General features: G+C 40.0%; 1 protein-coding gene across 2 annotated transcripts in view; it reads right to left on the bottom strand.

Annotated features, from left to right (window-relative positions):
- The window catches only part of MDGA2 (MAM domain containing glycosylphosphatidylinositol anchor 2), a 1,078,966-nt gene that overhangs the window by 47,190 nt on the left and 1,011,547 nt on the right, over positions 1–20,229 (bottom strand). For both annotated transcript variants that reach the window (XM_077463546.1, XM_077463547.1), the window contains exons 13-14: positions 16,503–16,658; positions 7,599–7,757 (exon numbers count right to left, since the gene is read on the bottom strand). In XM_077463546.1, the coding sequence (XP_077319672.1) occupies positions 7,599–7,757; positions 16,503–16,658 (315 nt within the window). The remainder of the gene's footprint in view (positions 1–7,598; positions 7,758–16,502; positions 16,659–20,229) is intronic.

Genomic DNA, 20,229 nt, shown 5'->3' with positions numbered 1-20,229 from the left:
TCAAATATACTGCAGAGTGTATGAGCATCATGGGAAATGTAGTTCCAAAACATCTGGGGTTCCAAGGTTTGCCATCACTGCTTTAGGCAAATCAAGTAGGGAATTGGTGGGCTTGAAGTTAATTACTAGTAAAAATCGAAAAACCGCGCTATTCACCACCGGGAGTGGCTTAAGCCAGACAAATAAAGATAAAAATAAATAAAAATAGAAATAAAACCTCTGTATAAATGTAATAAGCCTGTATGTAAGACACTACATAGGCTGCTGCCGCCCGGAGAAAAGAGAATCCCTTAATGGGGTTCCTTTGAGAGTGGATTTGCTGAAATAGTGTCGGGTTAAGTGGCGCTGCCTAAAAACAGGTTTCCATTCCAAAGTGGACTCAAAGAGTATAAATGTATAAAAGTAAATACAAATAAGAATAATAATAAAAATCAAGATCTTTTTACCAAGAGCCCAATAGTGTCTATTGGGGCTCCATATTAGTAAACCCAGAAAACTAGAGGGAACCTCAACTTCACCCTAACAAAATTAAAATAAACAGTGGGTGTAGTAAATCTATAGGCCACTGGGGACAGTGGACACAAAACCTGGAACTCTAGTATTGAGGACTACTAATCACATCCGTTGCGCATTAAATCTCCAAAACAGCAGGGGTAACAAGAGCTTACGATGTTAGAACAGGTTAAAGTATTATCTTATAGGGGGTAAAACAACACTCAATCTCAAATAAAATATAGCTTTAGCCAAAAAACTGAAAATCACGTGTCGCAAACTACATGTGCAACCTGATGCGATTATGAATCAAGTTGCAACAATACAAAAAAATTTTTTGTTGCTCAATGTTGAACCTACTAACAAAAAATACCAAAGTACCATAGGTACCCCAAACCAATATATAGTGATGGAAGTATCTATGTATATTTGGTATAACATACAGTAATGGTCAAACTAAAATCCCATATGTATACTCAAACAGTGTTAGGTGACAAATTTTTTTTTACCAGTGTCTAAGTTGAACCTGTGTGGTGTAACACAGATATATATATATATAAACTTAATGATTAATTGTAAAAAATATGTAGACACTTTACATACCAAAAATCGAGACAATTATAAATAAGAAAAAAATGTGTATGTGTTAGTGCACACAAGGGGTGAAAAAACGATAACAAACCCTTTTTGTGATAGAAGGTTTAAAAAATATATATATATATGAAAAAGTGCATATACCCGTAAAAAGTGAAAAAAATTATGAAGGAAAATAAAAATAAATAAAAATATAAAAATAAAAATGCCAAAAATTGTACACAAAAAATGTATATGTATATATACGTAAAAAATGCAGGACAAAATATATATGTGAACTAAGGTCCCAAATAAATGTTCAATAGTGTTAGTTCAAAAGGTCCTTAAAAAATCCTTAAAGTGACTTTGGTGCTTCCTATGCAGTCTTCACTGTGACTTCTGTGCTCCCCCACCAGGAATCCTACTCACCAAAAGTAAGTACCCCTGCAGGGGTTGTGCGCCTTAAGGATCAACCTCCAGATGTCCCGTTCTTTACTTTGTAGTAGATGACTGAATAATCATCAGCATGGATTCCATAAGTCCTCATGGGAAAAAAATGGAAGCCTCCATAGTGTAATCCGTAAAAAATGATTTATTGACACAATATAAAAAATGTTTTATATAAAACATAAAAAACACAACCCATAAGAGGCAAAAAACAGCACATCAAAAGAAAAAACAAAAGAAAAAACAAAAAAATTATTATATTAAAAAATAGCCACAACTCTCGTAAAATGAGTTATACTGCGAGACCACAGTCCATCAGGGGGTTGGTAAAATAATCTCCCCAAAAAGGGGGTTCCGGGTTGCCCCCAGAAGATACCTTAATAAGTGTATGTTAATGCTATGAACACAGCGTGAATAAAAGGCACTATCTATAGGGATCCGAAAAACAAACCTCCCTATAGGGGTGATGAATCTCAGCTGCGTCCCCCTTGGGATAGAGCCATTCCCGTAGTGTTCAAAGCCAGACAGCACAATTGTTCCTCGGGATCCGTGTGGTGTATACGCGGTTTGCGTTCCACCTGCGTGTCAAACACCAGCGGCGACCCGGAAGTGACGTAAAATCATTTTTTACGGATTACACTATGGAGGCTTCCATTTTTTTCCCATGAGGACTTATGGAATCCATGCTGATGCATATTCAGTCATCTACTACAAAGTAAAGAACGGGACATCTGGAGATTGATCCTTAAGGCGCACAACCCCTGCAGGGGTACTTACTTTTGGTGAGTAGGATTCCTGGTGGGGGAGCACAGAAGTCACAGTGAAGACTGCATAGGAAGCACCAAAGTCACTTTAAGGATTTTTTAAGGACCTTTTGAACTAACACTATTGAACATTTATTTGGGACCTTAGTTCACATATATATTTTGTCCTGCATTTTTTACGTATATATACATATATATTTTTTGTGTACAATTTTTGGCATTTTTATTTTTATATTTTTATTTATTTTTATTTTCCTTCATAATTTTTTTCACTTTTTACGGGTATATGCACTTTTTAATATATATATATATTTTTTAAACCTTCTATCACAAAAAGGGTTTGTTATCGTTTTTTCACCCCTTGTGTGCACTAACACATACACATTTTTTTCTTACTTATAATTGTCTCGATTTTTGGTATGTAAAGTGTCTACATATTTTTTACAATTAATCATTAAGTTTATATACATATATCTGTGTTACACCACACAGGTTCAACTTAGACACTGGTAAAAAAAAATTTGTCACCTAACACTGTTTGAGTATACATATGGGATTTTAGTTTGACCATTACTGTATGTTATACCAAATATACATAGATACTTCCATCACTATATATTGGTTTGGGGTACCTATGGTACTTTGGTATTTTTTGTTAGTAGGTTCAACATTGAGCAACAAAAAAATTTTTTGTATTGTTGCAACTTGATTCATAATCGCATCAGGTTGCACATGTAGTTTGCGACACGTGATTTTCAGTTTTTTGGCTAAAGCTATATTTTATTTGAGATTGAGTGTTGTTTTACCCCCTATAAGATAATACTTTAACCTGTTCTAACATCGTAAGCTCTTGTTACCCCTGCTGTTTTGGAGATTTAATGCGCAACGGATGTGATTAGTAGTCCTCAATACTAGAGTTCCAGGTTTTGTGTCCACTGTCCCCGGTGGCCTATAGATTTACTACACCCACTGTTTATTTTAATTTTGTTAGGGTGAAGTTGAGGTTCCCTCTAGTTTTCTGGGTTTACTAATATGGAGCCCCAATAGACACTATTGGGCTCTTGGTAAAAAGATCTTGATTTTTATTATTATTCTTATTTGTATTTATTTTTATACATTTATACTCTTTGAGTCCACTTTGGAATGGAAACCTGTTTTTAGGCAGCGCCACTTAACCCGACACTATTTCAGCAAATCCACTCTTGAAGTTAATTACACCTCACTTTCACCTACAACCAATTTGGTTGGTTGTAGGCTGGTTGGTAAGTTGAGCTTGGAAATTTCTTTGGTTTTGTTTGATTTATGGTGCCTGCAACATTTCACAGTATCACCCACAATTATGAGAAGAAAAATGGGAAAGTGAGGTGTAATTAACTTCAAGCCCACCCATTCCCTGCTTTATTTTGAAAGGATAACTACTTTATTATATACTTTTTAAATATTTCCAATTGAAAAAAAGCAAATGTTAGCATTTGTGTTGTTCTAACTATAATTTGTTTTTTTTTTAATCTTTACAATTATTATTTAAAAATTTTTTTGTAGATATTACATTTTGCTAATTTAATATAAAATCTACAAAAAAAAAAAATGTTTTTTGATTATTTTTAAAGTCACCTTTTCTGGGCAGAGATGGAAGGACCAATCTTAGATACATCCGTCCCACACAAAATATCACTTAATAAATGAAGACTTGAAACTGACAGCCCTAGAATGACATACAGATGTTTTTTCTCATCCATATTGCATATCATAAAAATGACTGAGCAAACAAATAACAAATCTGAAACGCTAAACTGTTGATCATCGATAAAGTCTCAGGGACAAACATATTGACAAGCCACAGACGGAGAATTTCACTGAATTTAAATCTTTGTTTCACCGATTCAGGTGTGAAGAGATCGATCAGGAAAAGAGATGGATGAGAATTGATCAGGAGCTCTCTGCGCAACAAGAGACTGATTACAAATACACAGATTAATGGCTGCTCTCTAGGTGTCTTATTATGGCTGAAGATGCGTTTTCCCATCTGCGCGCTTTGTTTTGGAGGAATCTGAGAAACTTTTGAACAGATAAAATGTTGTATGTTTCTTGTATTACTTTTGCCTGCACTGATTACATAATGATTAGTGGATGCTTTTGTTACCGGTGGTCCAATGCAACCTGCAGAGGCTCACCTCCTCCTACCTCTAAAGTAGGATTCAAGTTTGAAGGAAATCAGATTGCCATGGTTTAACCTATAAAAGAAAAATGCAGCGCATAAATGTCCGTAAAGGAAGGGAAAAGTCCATCAATCCCGGAAAGCACCCGCTAGGTGAATAATCCTTGACTTATAGGTGAGTAATAGTCTTCCACCAACACCACAGTATGTCAAGCCTCTTACAATTAAGTATGGACCACTAGATTATAGGTGGTCATTAAGGCCCAAACACCAATCTCTTCTGAGTTATCCTTTAGGAACTCTGCCCTTTTGGGTAGAGATCTGGACATGTGGCATCGCTGGGCATGTGGACCGCGGCCTTCTTGCTGGTTTGAAACCATCAAAAGTGTTTTACTTGACATGCTCATTTTTATCATCTACTGTTTCAGTATATCGATGTGGTTATAATACATTTTAAGTGGTTTGATATAATACATCATGAAGTGGTATTTGTTCTTACACCTTTTAATGTGAGAAGAGATGCCTGGATTCATGCTAGAGCAGTCCATGTTGGCGAAGACTCAGAGGAGATTAGAGGTGGTCATTAACGCACAAACACCAATCTAGTGGTCCATTCTTAAGGGCAAGAGGCTTGACATACTGTGGTGTTGTTGGAAGACTATTACTCACCTATAAGTCAAGGACTACTCACCTATCGGGTGCTTTCCGGGATTGATGGACTTTTTCCCTTCCTTTGTCCTATGGACATTTTTCTTTTATATATTTGTAGATTATTGCCCACAATATATGCTAGCTGTTGTCCGTCTACTATTTTAAGTTAAGCGCAGTCATTTTTTTTATTTTTATTTATTATTTATTAATAATAAAGGTGGCTGAACCCCTACTTCTGGTGGGTATATAGTTTATACTTGGGGACTAAAGCTGTGCCTTGCATGCATGGGGCACCAAATGTAAAACATTGAGTAAACACCCTGAGAACCCCCAGGAGGATGTCAAGCCTTCTAAAATGCTGCTGCATTTTTTAAAGCTTTTTATTTATTGTCACCTGGCAATCTTTTCAGTAACACACTTTTTGTGTTATGGTGGCTACACTCACTCAGCCACTGTATCTATGGAGGAACAACCTAGCCACTCTTGGACAGCAGCATTGTAGAGGATGGTGTTAGACTAGCAAATCAAAGCCAACCTCATGCTAATACGTTTTATGCTGTTACAACAGCCATTTTTTATCAATTACCACCAAAAGAAAGCTCTATTTGTGGGAAAAAAAGGACACCAATTTTGTTTGGGAGCCACGTTGCACAAATGCGCAATTGTCAGTTAAAGCGATGCAGTGCAGAATCGCAAAAATGGGCTTGGTCCTTTGGCTGCAAATTGGTCCGGGGCTTAAGTGGTTAAAGGGGTTGTAAAGTCAGAAGTTTTTTTTTATCTTAATGCAATCTATGTATTAAGATAAAAACCTTCTGTGTGTAGTAGTCCCCTAATATTTACCTGAGCCCAGTCTCTATCCAGCGATGTCCAAAAGTACCTCGTCAGTCAGGGACTCTCCCTCCTGATTGACTGAGACACAGCAGCGACACCATTGGCTCCCGCTGCTGTCAATAAAACTCAGTTAGCCAATCAGGAGAGAGAGGGGGCAGGGCAGAACAGCGGCTCTGAGTCTGAAGAGATACACAGAGCTGTGACTCGGCTTGGGTGCCCCCATAGTAAGCTGCTTGCTGTGGGAGCACTCAACAGGAGGGAGGGACCAGGAGCTCCAAGAAAGGACCTGAGAAGAGGATGATCCAGGCTGCCCTGTGTGAAACCACTACACACAGCAGGTAAGTATAACATGTTTGTTATTTTAATAGAAAAAATAATTTAACTTTACAATCACTTTAAGCTTTGACAATAAAACCTGGAAGCGGATTGGTTTCTATGCAGAGTGGCACCAGATTTTGTACTCTCCAGTTTTAGGAACTCAATCCCTCTGTCTCAGGAAAATGGTATAAAATTCAGTAGGGCACACAGTTGCAAGACCAAGTATCACATATACTCGAGTATAAGCCGAGTTTTTCAGCCCATTTTTTTAAGGTTGAAACCCCCCCCCCCTCGGCTTATACTCGAGTGAGCTGTACAGCAGCCATACCTTTGATTACTAAAACAGCGGGTGTCTGCCCCACTGTGTTATGCAGCCTGTTCAGCCGTCCATTTTTAACACAACAGGGGCTTTGTTACAATGGACTGCTGAACAAGCTGCATAACACAGCGGGAGACACACGCTGTTTTAGTAATCAAAGGTGAGGCTGCAAATGGGCACAGTGAGGCTGCAGTTGGGCATTGTTTACCCAGTAGCTGCTGAATTTTCTCATCCTAGGCTTATACTCGAGTCAATATGTTTTGCCAGTTTTTTGTGATAAAAATTAGGTGCCTTGGCTTATATTCGTGTCAGCCGACACTTGAGTATATACGGGTATATAAGAATACATTCGAGTATATTGTCAAACTATCACAGCATTTAAAACTGAAAAATGGCCTGGAAAGTAAAGGTGGTATAATGTACTGGTATTGAGGTGGTTAAGTAAATTCAGCTATTCCTAGATTGAAACCTGGTGACTCATGTAACCTCTCAAGGAAAATCTCAAAGTTATTTAATAGTTGTTGACATCCACTACAATATATTAATGCACAAAAGCTACCACAGTAAATAGAAAGACTAAGTAACAAGCAAACACTAGAATGAAAGGACCCTTTTACTGCACATTTTCCAAGTTCTACACTGACTTGCACATGGAAATGAACTGTAGAAGACATCGTGCTACAGCAGAAATATTCATTATACAACACTTTGCAGTCCACATTCCATGCGCTTAAGACTTTGTATATCATTGGGGACTATCCCATTTTTATTCCTGTAGAAATACACTTTGAATAGATTCCCCAGGTAATTAATTGGAATTTTGCCACATGGACAGTAAGCGAGTAAAATCTCATCAGCTGAGAAATAGACAGCAATAGTAGCCAGAGCATTGAACACTGGCGATCTACTTTAAGAATTGGCTGCTTTATGCGATTCTCTACGCAGTGGTTGGGTAATACTTCCATACTCCCTTTTTCTTTTTGGTAAAGAATTGACCATATAAAGAAATCTCGCAAATTACAACTACATGTGAAAATGAGCTTACCTATATGTCTTCCATACATATGATAGTAAAAACTAAAACAATACGCAGTATTGCTGGACCCATAGGGATTCTTCTGCGCTATGTTAAAGACAGGGCTGAGTAGTCTAGCTTTCTCTCCTTCCAGCCGAGGTCGTGATGTTTCAATATACATATAGAAACCTGGCAAAGAAAACGCATGTATCAATAATCATCCAGATATATTACGACATTAAAGCACAGACCTTTCTTCCTTAAGGAGATCCTGCTGCCAGACCATTCATTTCAGCAAAAATCTTCTACACTATATTGTCAAAAGTATTGGTACACCTGCCTTTACACGCAAATGAACTTTAAGGGCATCCCATTCTTCTTCTGTAGAATTCAATATTAAGTTGTCCCACCCTTTGCACCTATGACAGCTTCAATACTTCTGTCAAGGCTGTCTACAAGGTTTAGGAGTGTGTCTATGGGGATGTTTAACTATTCTTCCAGAAGTGCATTTGTGAGGTCAGGCACTGAACTGGACAAGAAGGCCTGGCTCACAGTCTCTTCTCTAATTCATCCCAAAGGTGTCCTATCAGGTTGAGGTCAGGCCAGTCAAGTTCCTTTACTCCTAACTCATCCACTTCTTTATGGACCTTGCTTTGTGCACTGGTCCAAATCATTTGGTGGAGGGGTGATTATGGTGTGGCATTGTTTCAGTGAAGGGAACTCTTAAGGCGTCAGCATACCAAGACATTTTGGACAATTTCATGCTTTCAGCTTTGTGGAAACAGTTTGCGGGTGGCCCCTTCCAGTTCCAACATGACTGTGCACCAGTGAATTAAGTAAGGTCCATAAAGACATGGATGAGTGAGTGTGAGGTGGAGGAACTTGACTGGTCTTCACAGAGTCCTGACCTCAACCTGATAGAACACCTTTGGGGTGGATTAGAGTGGAGACTGCAAGCCAGGCCTTCTCTCCAACATCAGTGCCTGACCTCACAAATGCACTTCTGGAAGAATGGTCAAACATCCCCATAGACACACTCCTCCTAAACCTTGTGGACAGCTCTTCCCAGAATAGTTGAAGCCATTATAGCTGCAAAGGGTGGGCCAACTCGATATTGAACCCTACGAACTAAGAATGGGATGTCAATAGAGTTCATGTGTATGTAAAGGCAGGTGTCAAAATACTTTTGACAATATAGTGTATGCCCATTTTTTATGCATGTTATTGACCTACAAATGCTTTCCTTGTGTAGACATCCAAAAGCCTAGTGACTGTTGGGCGCCACCATCTTTGGTGCAATATAAGCAACCCCAGCAGACAGAGATGTTACTCTAGTAACACACAATAGTATTAGCTCCTCTCCTGGCAGCTACATAAAAAGTTATGTGGGGAGGTGAGGAATGGATGAGCTGTACCAGCACAGACAGTAATTAGACATTGCCAGAGGAGGAGAAGGCCACATGCAATGAGGGAGTGGACTGTACTAGGGAACTGACTCTCTTGGTAGCAGTCTAATTTCCTAACAGGATCAAAGGCACATTTTACAGGACTAAAACATTGTTAATGGAAAGAAAACATATCTGTTTAGGTGCTTGATCATATTAATTGTGCATTGATGGAGAAGGATGAAGATTTTTCAGTCAGCATTAGGGATGAGCTCAAAGTTCAGTTTGAACATAAGTTTACACTGAACTTTGGCTTTTTGGGCATTTGTTCAAATTCTGGGCTTTAAACTCACTTAGTGAGTGCAAAACATCATATGCTGTATAGTAGCGTTATTCCTACTGCAAGTATATATGACAGCTTCCTTATCTTTCAATGGTTGCTTAGGAAGTGGTGGGTGCTGGCTCCCATCATGTGCTTAGCAACCAGTGACCTCACAGAGCCCCATTCATTTACTGGCCAGAATCTATAGCCCTTTAAACAAAGGGGCAGAGATAGCATGACTTCACTGATCAAATATATTCACATGGCCATATTTTTGTACACTGGTACTGATTTACTATGTCTGTGGCCATATTTAATCAATGAAATCTTCTGAAAAACCCTGCCCTTTGTTTACTTTTAGGAGTGGTCCCTAGGTGATACCATGTTATATGAGACATTAGTGGGATCAGATGTGGTTTTTTTTCTTTCATTATAATCACGATTGATGTAGATCTGGATTGCTGGACAATATTAATGATGATCGGGTCAAGGGACATCTTTTGTTTTTTCTACCCCTTGATCACATTGAGATTTGGTATCTAGGTCTTCCATTATTATTAAAGAGGGCTTTCCCCACTGTCTGCAGGCTTCCACAATAGCCAGGCCAAGGTTGTGAGAAGGAGGCCCTTGTCCTCATCAAAACAGGAACAAGGTGCTTTGCCAGGAGGTGGGAGGCGCATACACATCAACTTCCTTTCTGGGGCAGCCAGGTTACATCCTGGAATAAGGGTCCATGGGGGGGAGGTTGAATTCCATACTTTTTTTTTTTTGCATCAGGTTCCTCTTGAAATCCATATCAGGTAGATAAGGGCCTGGTGTGCATTTTTAGAGGGAATTCCATGCAGTTTTTGTTTGTGGGGGTGCCCTTTAACAACAATATCACACCCTATGGAATAACCAGCCATTTATTTACAAACAGATTAAAAAAAAAAAAAGGCCAAAGCTTTTATTTGCTGCCAATTTAGATGGGACTTTTTTTTTTATTTTCTTTGGAAATGTCAGTTTTTCTGTAGTAGGTTGTAAACATTGTACAGATGGCAAGTTAAAGTCGAAGTAAACCCTCCTATCGTTTTCAGCCAAGGCAGCTGCCATTTGGCCTCTGTTTACCCTTCAACTGCGATGATGCTGCACATGTGATCAGATATGACGCCAGCCATTGGATGGTTTGACAGTTTGGTTGAGGTCACATCCAATGTGTCAGTTACATGTGCCAGCCATGTAACTGTTTTTTGAAGCTGTTACACTTTTTACTTCTGATTTAAAGACCCAATTAAAACTGCCACTCCCCACCGCAAAGCTGTTTCGTTGACAATAATTTACCTATTATCCTAGAAAATTGCCATTACTAGTTTTTAATATTCAGCCCCCGCTTCAATAGGGTTTGGATTAACCAACCAAACTTTAGTCATGTTCTGCAAATTTGCCACGAACCAAACTCGGGTTTGTTCAGCTCATCCCTAGTCTGAAAATCCATACTATTAAATGTGAAACAATTCAGTGTTCCATTGCAAATACTTGTTCCCCTATTGCTCAGTCCCAAGTGTTCGCTCTCAGCCTTAGCTGTATATAGTAAATACCAAAATGGAAGAACGAAGATGCATTCCTGATCAATAACTATGTCTATGTAATAAGGTGGTTGTAAAGGCTGGACGTTTCTTACTGTAATGCAGTCTCTGCATTAGGGTAAAACACCTTCTATTGCCAATTCAGAACCCCCCCCCCCCCCACCCCGAATACTTATCTTATCTGAGCCCGATCTCGGTCCAGCGCTGTGTCCGAGAGCAGCAGCACTGCTCTCTCCCCCTCCTCACTGGACTCCATTGAGGAGCCATTGACTCCTGCTGCTGTCAATCAAATCCAATGATGAGGAAGTGGGGACACGGCTGAGCCACACTGTGTGTGTCAATAAGCACACAGAGCGCAGCTTGGGATCAAGCCCGCACATGTGCCACCATAGGAAGAAGAGCAGCTCAGAGAACCAAGAAGAGTAAAATCGGGGCTGTTCTGTGCAAAACTATTGCACAGAGAAGGTAAGTATTTAAAGTGATTGTAAAGTCTTGTTTATTATTTTTATAGGAAAAAAAAACAAGTTAGACTTATCTCCTCTGTGTAGTGGATTTGCACTGAACAGCCGGGATCCTCCTCTTCTGGGGTCCCTGGCTGGAGCTCCTGGCCCCTCCCTCCTGTCGAGTGCTCCCCACAGCAAGCAGCTAGCTATGGGGCACCCGAGCCGAGTTACAGCTCCTTGTGTCCATTCAGACACGGAGCCCCGGACCTGCCCCACCCCCTCTCCTGATTGGCGGACTGACTTTGATTGACAGCAGCGGAAGCCAATGGCGCTGCTGCTGCATCTCAGCCAATCAGGAGGGATGGCCGAAACACTTGTGGACAGAGAGGGACCTCAGGTAAGTATTAGGGGGGCCGAGGGGGGCTGCTGCACACAGAAGACCTTTTATCTTAATGCATAGAATGCATTAAGATATAAGAAAAATAAAAACCTTCTGACTTTACAACCACTTTAAATTTGAACAAAGACTGAATAGCAATTACAATCGCTTCAATCAGAGATACCTTTTGATATTTACAATCCATACTATAAACCTGCTTAACTAGAATAGATCTTCTTGCAACTGAACCTTGGGAATTAAAGCAAACATTCGATTTTGGTCGCTCATCAGGAAATGACGTGGCAACCAATATATCCTTTTTACCTCTAGAACACACAAATATTATAAAATCTGGGCATTGAAAGGGCATCTGGGGATTGAAAAAAACAAATAATGCTGTTCAGTGTAGAATTACCGTATCAAGTTTCTGCTCACTATCACATGAAGTGATTTTTTAACATGATAGAAAACGTAATAAAACGTAATAGAGCCAGTATAGGTGGAGCCTCTTAATGGTAGGAAGAGATGGGAAGAGGATACAGAGGCGATAACATCGGAACAGCGGAGGAGGCTACTGGGGTACAGGTATAGGCTCATGTATCTCCCAATTACAAAAAAGGTTTATATCAATAATACACAGTCTCTATTGATCAGTGTAAAAAGGGGGGATGTTAGGGAATAACGTCCAAGAGCTCTTAGGGCTGCCATCACAGGAGAAGAGAAATCGGGTTCCAAAACTGCAAAAAAAAAAGCAAGGAGAGAGGCACCTCTAAGAGTAGACGTTTGTAACACTTTTATTAGCATACAGTTTACGCACTCACATTGTAAAGAGGTATCACGAGCATATCAGTCTCAACGTGGATAAGTCTAGGTGTCGCTCCTGCTAGCTGCTCCCTCCATCTGTGTCGCTCCAGCGATGTCTGGAAGAGTTATGCCCTGTACACACGATCGGAAATTCCACCAGCAAAAGTTCAATGTGAGATTTTGGTCGGAAATTCCGACCGTGTGTACGCTCCATCTGACTTTTGCTGGCGGAATTCCCGCCAGCAAAGGATTGAGAGCAGGTTCTCAATTTTTCAGGTCGGAAAAATTTCCGATCGGAAATTCTGATCGTCTGTACCAATTCCGATGCGCAAAAAATTCCTACGCATGCTCCAAAACAACTCAACGCATGCTCTGAAGGATTGAACTTAATTTTCTTGGCTCGTCGTAGTGTTGTACGTCACCGCGTTCTTGACAGTCGAAAGTTCAGAGAACTTATGTGTGACCGTGTGTACGCAAGCCAAGCTTGAGCGGCATTCTGTTGGAAAAACCATTCAAGTTTTTTTCCGGAGGAAAATCCGCTCGTGTGTACCGGGCATAAGTCTGTTGAGAAAGCAGCGTGGCTTTCCGTACTATCACAGCGCGCATGCTCAAGAAGTGCGCCCATTAGTGGTGACGTCATCTCCATGCTGCCATCCCTGTCCTGAGTTCCAAGCCTCGTTCTGACCCTTGAGTTCCTTCACAGCAGCCGGCATCCATCCGCAACAGAGTGATACTCTTCCAGACAGTGCTGGAGCGGCACAGACAGAGGGAGCAGACAGCAGGAGCGGCACCTAGGCTTATCCAGGTTGGGACTGATATGCTCATGATACCCCATCAAAATGTGAGTGCAAAAACTGTATGCTAATAAGTGCTACAAATGTCTATTCTTAGAGGTGCCTCTCTCCTTGCTTTTTTTTGAGGCGGCTACTGGAGCTGGGGCCGCTAGTATCAGAAAGTATCACACTTGATGTTGATACACAGAGCTTATTATACCCCCAGGAGATTGTTCTCATTTGGTAAAAGAACTGATGCTAATTATCCTAGATGCCGGGGGACTGGAGACCTTATACATATGGTGTGGAGATAGCCAAAGTTATTGCGATACTGGATAGCGTTTCTCGATACCGTAAATAAAATCTATGGGACGACGTTGGGCTCTGTGTGCTAGGATATAGGAGGGTGTTGAGGAAGGGAGGAGTACCTTGAGTTGTTGAGGAAGTACCACAGTAGCAGTGCTAAGGTGTTTATTCCAAGCAAGGAAACTGCGCAGAGGTGGCAGTCAAGGAGACCCCCGTCTGTGAGTGAATGGATCCATACTACAAGTGAGGTAGTATGGAAGGAAAAAGCAGTTTATATAAAAAGAGGAAACCTCAGGGGATTTGAAAAGATGTGGAGGCCATGGTTGGATAAAATGGGCTATCCCCTTTAAGAAGGAAGGAGACGGAGAAAGGCTGGGGCAATACTTAGGAAACGGGATGGGTATGAAAAATATACTTTAGACAAGCTGTCCAAGATGTGCTGGAATATATTCTTATAGGGCACGATATCCAGTATAAAATAGTTATGTGCACTGGTATACATAAAAATAACCACGGAGCGAAGAATAAGATAGTAAGTTAAGGGGATGCTAGAGGGATGGGGGGGGGGGGGGGATAAAGATGGATGGCATATAATGTAACGTGGGAAAACTAAAAAGATAACTTATTGGAAAATATCTTGATTGCAATGTCTTTTAGCTTCTTTTTTCTTTTTATTATGAAGTTTTGTAATTGAGAAAAAATGTAATAAAGAATAATAAAAAAAATGATAGAAAACATTTGTGCTAGTGATATGCAATGTGTTCCTTTTGCTGTGGAGAAATAGGAACAAATCTTTCACAGTGTCTGCGCTACATCCAGGGTCGTAACTACGAATTATGGGGCCCCATAGCAAAAACTGATGGGACCTGCCAGGTAACCTTCTCTATAGCAGCTTGCAGTGTCAACTATGACAATAAGTGTCATTGATCTTAACGTAAAGTATGTCTAAATCAAGAACAGGCAGCAGGAGAGCTGTCAACATAGTACCTGCTAGGGACCAGTGCTGTAGATAAAGGTTATAGTTGTAGTAGCAATAATAATACCCATAATATCTGTTCTCCTATGAGGTTTTAGCTGAAGAGAAACTCTGGGATTTTTGACAGCTAAACAAACTCTTCTTACTGCCGAGATGAGGATCAGGGACTGGGAAAAAATCACGGAACGCGGGTTTCTTGCACTGCATTCTGGGGTGAACGAGCCCCAACACTGATGATTTTACATTTGCTATATATGAGAAGACAACCAATATTCCATGGGTAACAGATGAACATGTTTCCACTTACCTACACTATATTACCAAAAGTATCAGGACACCTACTTTTACATGAACTTTAATGGGCATCCCTGTCTTAGTCCGTAGGGTTCAATATTGAGTTGGCCCACCTTTTGCAGCTATACCAGCTTCAACTGTTCTGGGAAGGCTGTCCACAAGGTTTAGGAGAGTGTCTATGGGAATGTTTCACCATTCTTCCAGAAGTGCATTTGGGAGGTCAGGCACGGATGTTGGATGAGAAGGCCTGGCTTGCAGTCTCCACTCTAATTCATCCCAAAGGTGTTCTATCAGGTTTAGTTCAGGACTCTGTGCCGGCCAGTCAAGTTCCTCCACCCCAAACTCGCTCATCCATGTCTTTATGGAGCTTGCTTTGTGCACTGGTGCGCAGTCATTTTGGAACAAGAAAGGTCCACCCCCAAACTGTTCCCACAATACTGGGAGCATGAAATTGTCAAAAATGTCTGGGCATGCTGACACCATAAGAAAGCCATTCACTGGAACTAAGGGGCCAAGCCCAACCCCTGAAAACAACCCCCCACTATAATCCCCCCTCCACCAAATGACTTGGAGCAGTGCACAAAGCAAGGTCCATAAAGACACGGATGAACTTGACTGACCTGACCTCAACCCAATAGAACACCTTTGGGATGAATTAGAGCGGAGACTGTGAGCCAGGCCATCACATCCACATCACTGCCTGACCTCACAAATGCACTTCTGGAAGAATGGTCAAACATTCCCATAGGCACACTCCTAAACCTTGTGGACAGCCTTCCCAGAAGAGTTGAAGCTGTTATAGCTGCAAAGGGTGGGCCAACTCAATATTGAACCCTACGGACTAAGACTGGGATGCCATTAAATTTCATGTGCTTGTAAAGGCAAGTGTCACAATACTTGTGGTAATATAGTGTATGTCACAAGGTTTTCCAGGAAGATCTTTTTTGGATGAATACTACTTTTGGCAATATATTTAAATAGATTTTTTTTTTGTTTATCAATACATTTTTATTTGATAATGAACTGTGTCCTCCGCCCCAAAACTAGATTAAACGGTGAATAAAACAAATAAATAAATGGTAAAAAAAAAGCTGCTCCCCTAATTAAGTAGGTATGCTACTCAAGGAACAAATAAGATAAAGTGTAGAGGGCTCTCTAGAACAAATGGTAATTGACTGGGCAAGGTTAAATAAACTCAAGCAACTAGCATTGAACGAACAAATAAAGTGCAATGTGCCATAAATACTATTTATTAATATAATAATATTTATGGCACATTGCACTTTATTTGTTCGTTCAATGCTAGTTGCTTGAGTTTATTTAACCTTGCCCAGTCAATTACCATTTGTTCTAGAGAGGCCTCTACACTTTATCTTAATAATACATTTTTATTGAAAGTTTTCATGAGCAAACAATAAAGTAAAAAAACATTCCAAGACAATAATAGACATAAGTGTCATTGTAGTTTCAAAATAAATAATGATAATGTAATGCAATGTAAATACTCATTACGCCAACAAGATTCATACTTAACAGGTACGGTATGTCCATTGTTTTAAGAAATATACATTAGAATAACAAATGTAATTTTTTAGCATGGTGTATAATACACACACACACACATATATATATATATATATATATATATATATATATATATATATATATATATATACTCTGTATATACCTTGTTTGGATCCTCCAGCATCTGTGGTGGGTCCGGTGTTTGGCGTATACCTCGTGTCCCTTGTGCTAGCACTTTGCTTTGTCCAGTCAAAGATGTCAGCATCATCTTGAGTAAATAGGCAGATATTCCCATCTTCAAATCCACAATGAAATTCACCTGCAAAAGGTAAAATAAAAATAACTGGAATATTATTGTACAATAAATCTCTTATGCTCTATTACGGTCTTACATTTAGGCATGCAGAGGTAGTTAAGGAGGTGAAATATTTTGAGCAGAAAGTAGCACATTTTATAACATGTTATTATATATACAGATTTTGGCATTAAAGAAAACCGATGAAGGAAAAACAAAGTAAAGTGGACCTGTCACCTATATACTATATTGTCAAAAGTATTGGGGCCATTAAAGTACACGCACATGAACTTTAATGGCATCCCAGTCTTAGTCCGTAGGGTTCAATATTGAGTTGGTCCACCCTTTGCAGCTATAACAGCCTCAACTCATCTAGGAAGGCTGTCCACAAGGTTTAGGAGTGTGTCTATGGGAATGTGTGACCATTCTTCCAGAAGCGCATTTGTGAGGTCAGGCACTGATGTTGGCGAGAAGGCCTGGCTCACAGCCACCACTATAATTCATCTGAAAGGTGTTCTATCAGGTTGAGGTCAGGACTCTATGCAGGCCATTTACGTTCCTCCACCCCAAACTCGCTCATCCAGGTCTTTATGGACCTTGCTTCACAGTCATGTTGGAACAGGAAGAGGTCATCCCCAAACTGGTCCCACAAAGTTGGGAGCAGAAAAATTATCCAAAATGTCTGGTTATGGTGATGCCCTAAAAGTTCCCTTCTCTGGAACTAAGGGGCCAAGCCCAACCCCTTAAAACAACTTCACACCATAATCCCTCATCCACCAAAGGATTTGGACCAGTGCTCAAATCAAGGTCATAAAGACATGGATGAGTGAGTTTGGGGTGGATCCATAGACACGCTCCTAAACCTTGTGGACGGCCTTCTCAGAAGAGTTGAAGCTGTTATAGCTGTAAAGGGTGGGCCAACTCAATATTGATCCCTACGGACTAAGACTGGGATGCTATTAAAGTTCATGTGTGTGTGTAAAGGCTGGCATCCTGATACTTTTTAAAATATAATGTATGTGGGCCATCAGTTGCTTTAAACGCACAACATTTTTTAGGAGTCATCTGAACGGAATTTATTAAATTAGATCTATTCACATCCATTCCAGCATTTCACATGTAGAGTCTCTTGTCAAGTACTCAGGACAGCAACTAAGCCAACTAAGGCTTTAACAGCGCCAAAAAGAACATTAGTACAACGGCAACATAAAGACCGAAAGAGATCCTGTCCTGACACTGAATTGGACAACCCGACTCTTTCTCTGGTACAAGTATCTCTGGAAAAAATGAAAAGCAGCAATCACAAATTTCTAAGCAAACCCAGGACTATAGAACTTCATGTAAGTTTTTGATGCAAATCAAACCTGCCAGGTTTATTTTTTTTACAGTGTGTCCCTGAAGAAATTCACTCTCTGTGCTCTTCCGATCATTGTTATTGAGACTATAAGTGAGGAGAAACTGAGGATATTTCAGCTGTCTAAAAACAGAATTTCTCAACTTCTTTGTTTTCAGTAGCAGCACCCTTTAAATGCAAAATCTCAAGGCACTACAGTCTAATATCTAAAAAATTTAAAAGTTAGACCTGAGCCTAGGACAATGCTCACAACTGTCTGGACATGTGAACCTCCCTTCACTTCAGAGGTCCCTCCATCAGATCTGAGGTCCTCCATCACATTAACATTACCCCTATACAGCAGAGGTCCCCCATCACATCAGAGTGGCCCCAATACACCAGAGGCTACCTATACATCACAGATACCCCCAATCACACAGTCCCCTTATTACAGAGCTGTGGAACCACACAATTCCCTTTTCACATCAGAGCCCTACTTTTTGGATCCAACATCAGGACAGGAGGTGGACTTCCATCTTCTCCTGAATGCTGGTAACAGTCCTGCATGGCTCCAGCCCTGGATCAGTCATGTGTTGGTGAGCAGGTGAGTTGCCTGCCATCACCATAGCCACAAATTATGTTTCGCGTCCTGGCCATAGAGCGTCAATGGCTGATATGATGCTGGTGGCGCACTTTGGCAACTCACGACACCGATCCAAGGCAAATAGATCCCATAGGTGTGTGCAGCTTATTGCATTAGGATGAGCACCCCAAAGCTCAAACACACAAGCCTTTCTCTGCCGCCTCAGCTTGCACTGGACAGTGAATGAATGGAAAGGGCTCTATACTGAGTGGCTTCCTGTTCATTCACAAAGAAAAGCTAGTAAAAAAAATAATAATAATAAAAATGCTATAAATCTCTCCCCTATTTTGTAAACACTATAACTTTTGTGCAAACCAATTAATATACGCTTATTGTCATTTTTATTTTACTAAAAATATGTAGAAGAATACATGTCGGCCTAAATTGAGAAAAATTTTCTTTTTTTTTTTTTTTTTAAATGGGGATATTTATTATAGCAAAAAGTACAAAATATTGTGTTTTTTTTTCTAAATTGTCGCTCTTTTTTTGTTTATAGCGCAAAAAATAAAAACCGCAGAGGCGATCAAATACCATCAAAAGAAAGCTCTATTTGTGGGGAAAAAAAATAACGTAAATTTTGTTTGGGTACAGTGCCGCACGACCACGCAATCGTCAGTTAAAGCGACGCAGTACCAAAAAACGGGCCAGTCATTCAGCAGCCAAATGTTCCGGGGCTGAAGTGGTTAAAATTTTACAGTTTTCATCATCATTATTTTTTTTTTCTGTTTTGTAAATCTGGCATGCTCCATTTGTAATATTATTATTATTTGTTTTTTTTACTGGCTTGTGCAAGTCTCATTTGTGTTAATCTTTGACTTATAACAGCAGTTGAGTATTTCCTATGCAGATTCCGCTTGGTAGGCGCCATATTTAGATCATGTACAAGCAAGTCTACTGTAGATTACGTACCTCAGCTGTTCATAATTTACAGTAGCCGCCCTGTAATACTCATATATTCTGCATATAAATTAGGAAATTGCGCCTATTTTGCAAGGATTTACTCTGCACGACTCTAACGGCTTCCAACTGTGTGTATGGTATATAAACACTACAGCTGGGGTTCTGGAGTTAATTATTGTTTTTATGAAAAGGAATCCTGCATTGAAGCTATAAATCGTCCTTTATCTTGTTCGTTACAGGCCCTCCAACTTGCAATTATTTTAATCACATACGCGCCATCGTTTATTGTTTCCGGGCTCTGATGAAAATGGAAGGCTCTTTGTAGGAGGTAATCCTTAGACTTATGTTTGTATTTTGTCTATGATACTAACAGCGGGCTCCATCCGGTGAACTTTGGGGGGGTCTTTAATAAATGAAATGTGCTCTGTTCTAGTGCATCTCAGATATTTTATGGAGATGATAGATGAATCATATCATTTTCTTTACATCTGGATAACAAAAGGTCAGACTCTCAGCTTGTTTGTGAACCTATAAAACTGCAAATAATCCCGGGCTCAGCATGAACCTAGGGAAGATTAATAACAGCTTTTCACGCTTAAGGACGTTTTCAGGCAGTAGTAAGATAGATCTTCGTGCAGATTTATACTCTGACTTTACTGCCATTTCACCTTCCAGAATTATCTCCGGTAGAAACTATCCATTTCGAAACTTTAATTGCC

The sequence above is a fragment of the Lithobates pipiens genome, unplaced genomic scaffold, assembly GCF_037356315.1.
Source record: "Lithobates pipiens isolate NorthernLeopardFrog02 unplaced genomic scaffold, aLitPip1_a1.2 Scaffold_30, whole genome shotgun sequence".
Classification (NCBI taxonomy): Eukaryota; Metazoa; Chordata; class Amphibia; order Anura; family Ranidae; genus Lithobates; species Lithobates pipiens.
Note: the sequence above shows the minus strand (reverse complement) of the source record. Positions and strands in the feature narration are given on the sequence as shown.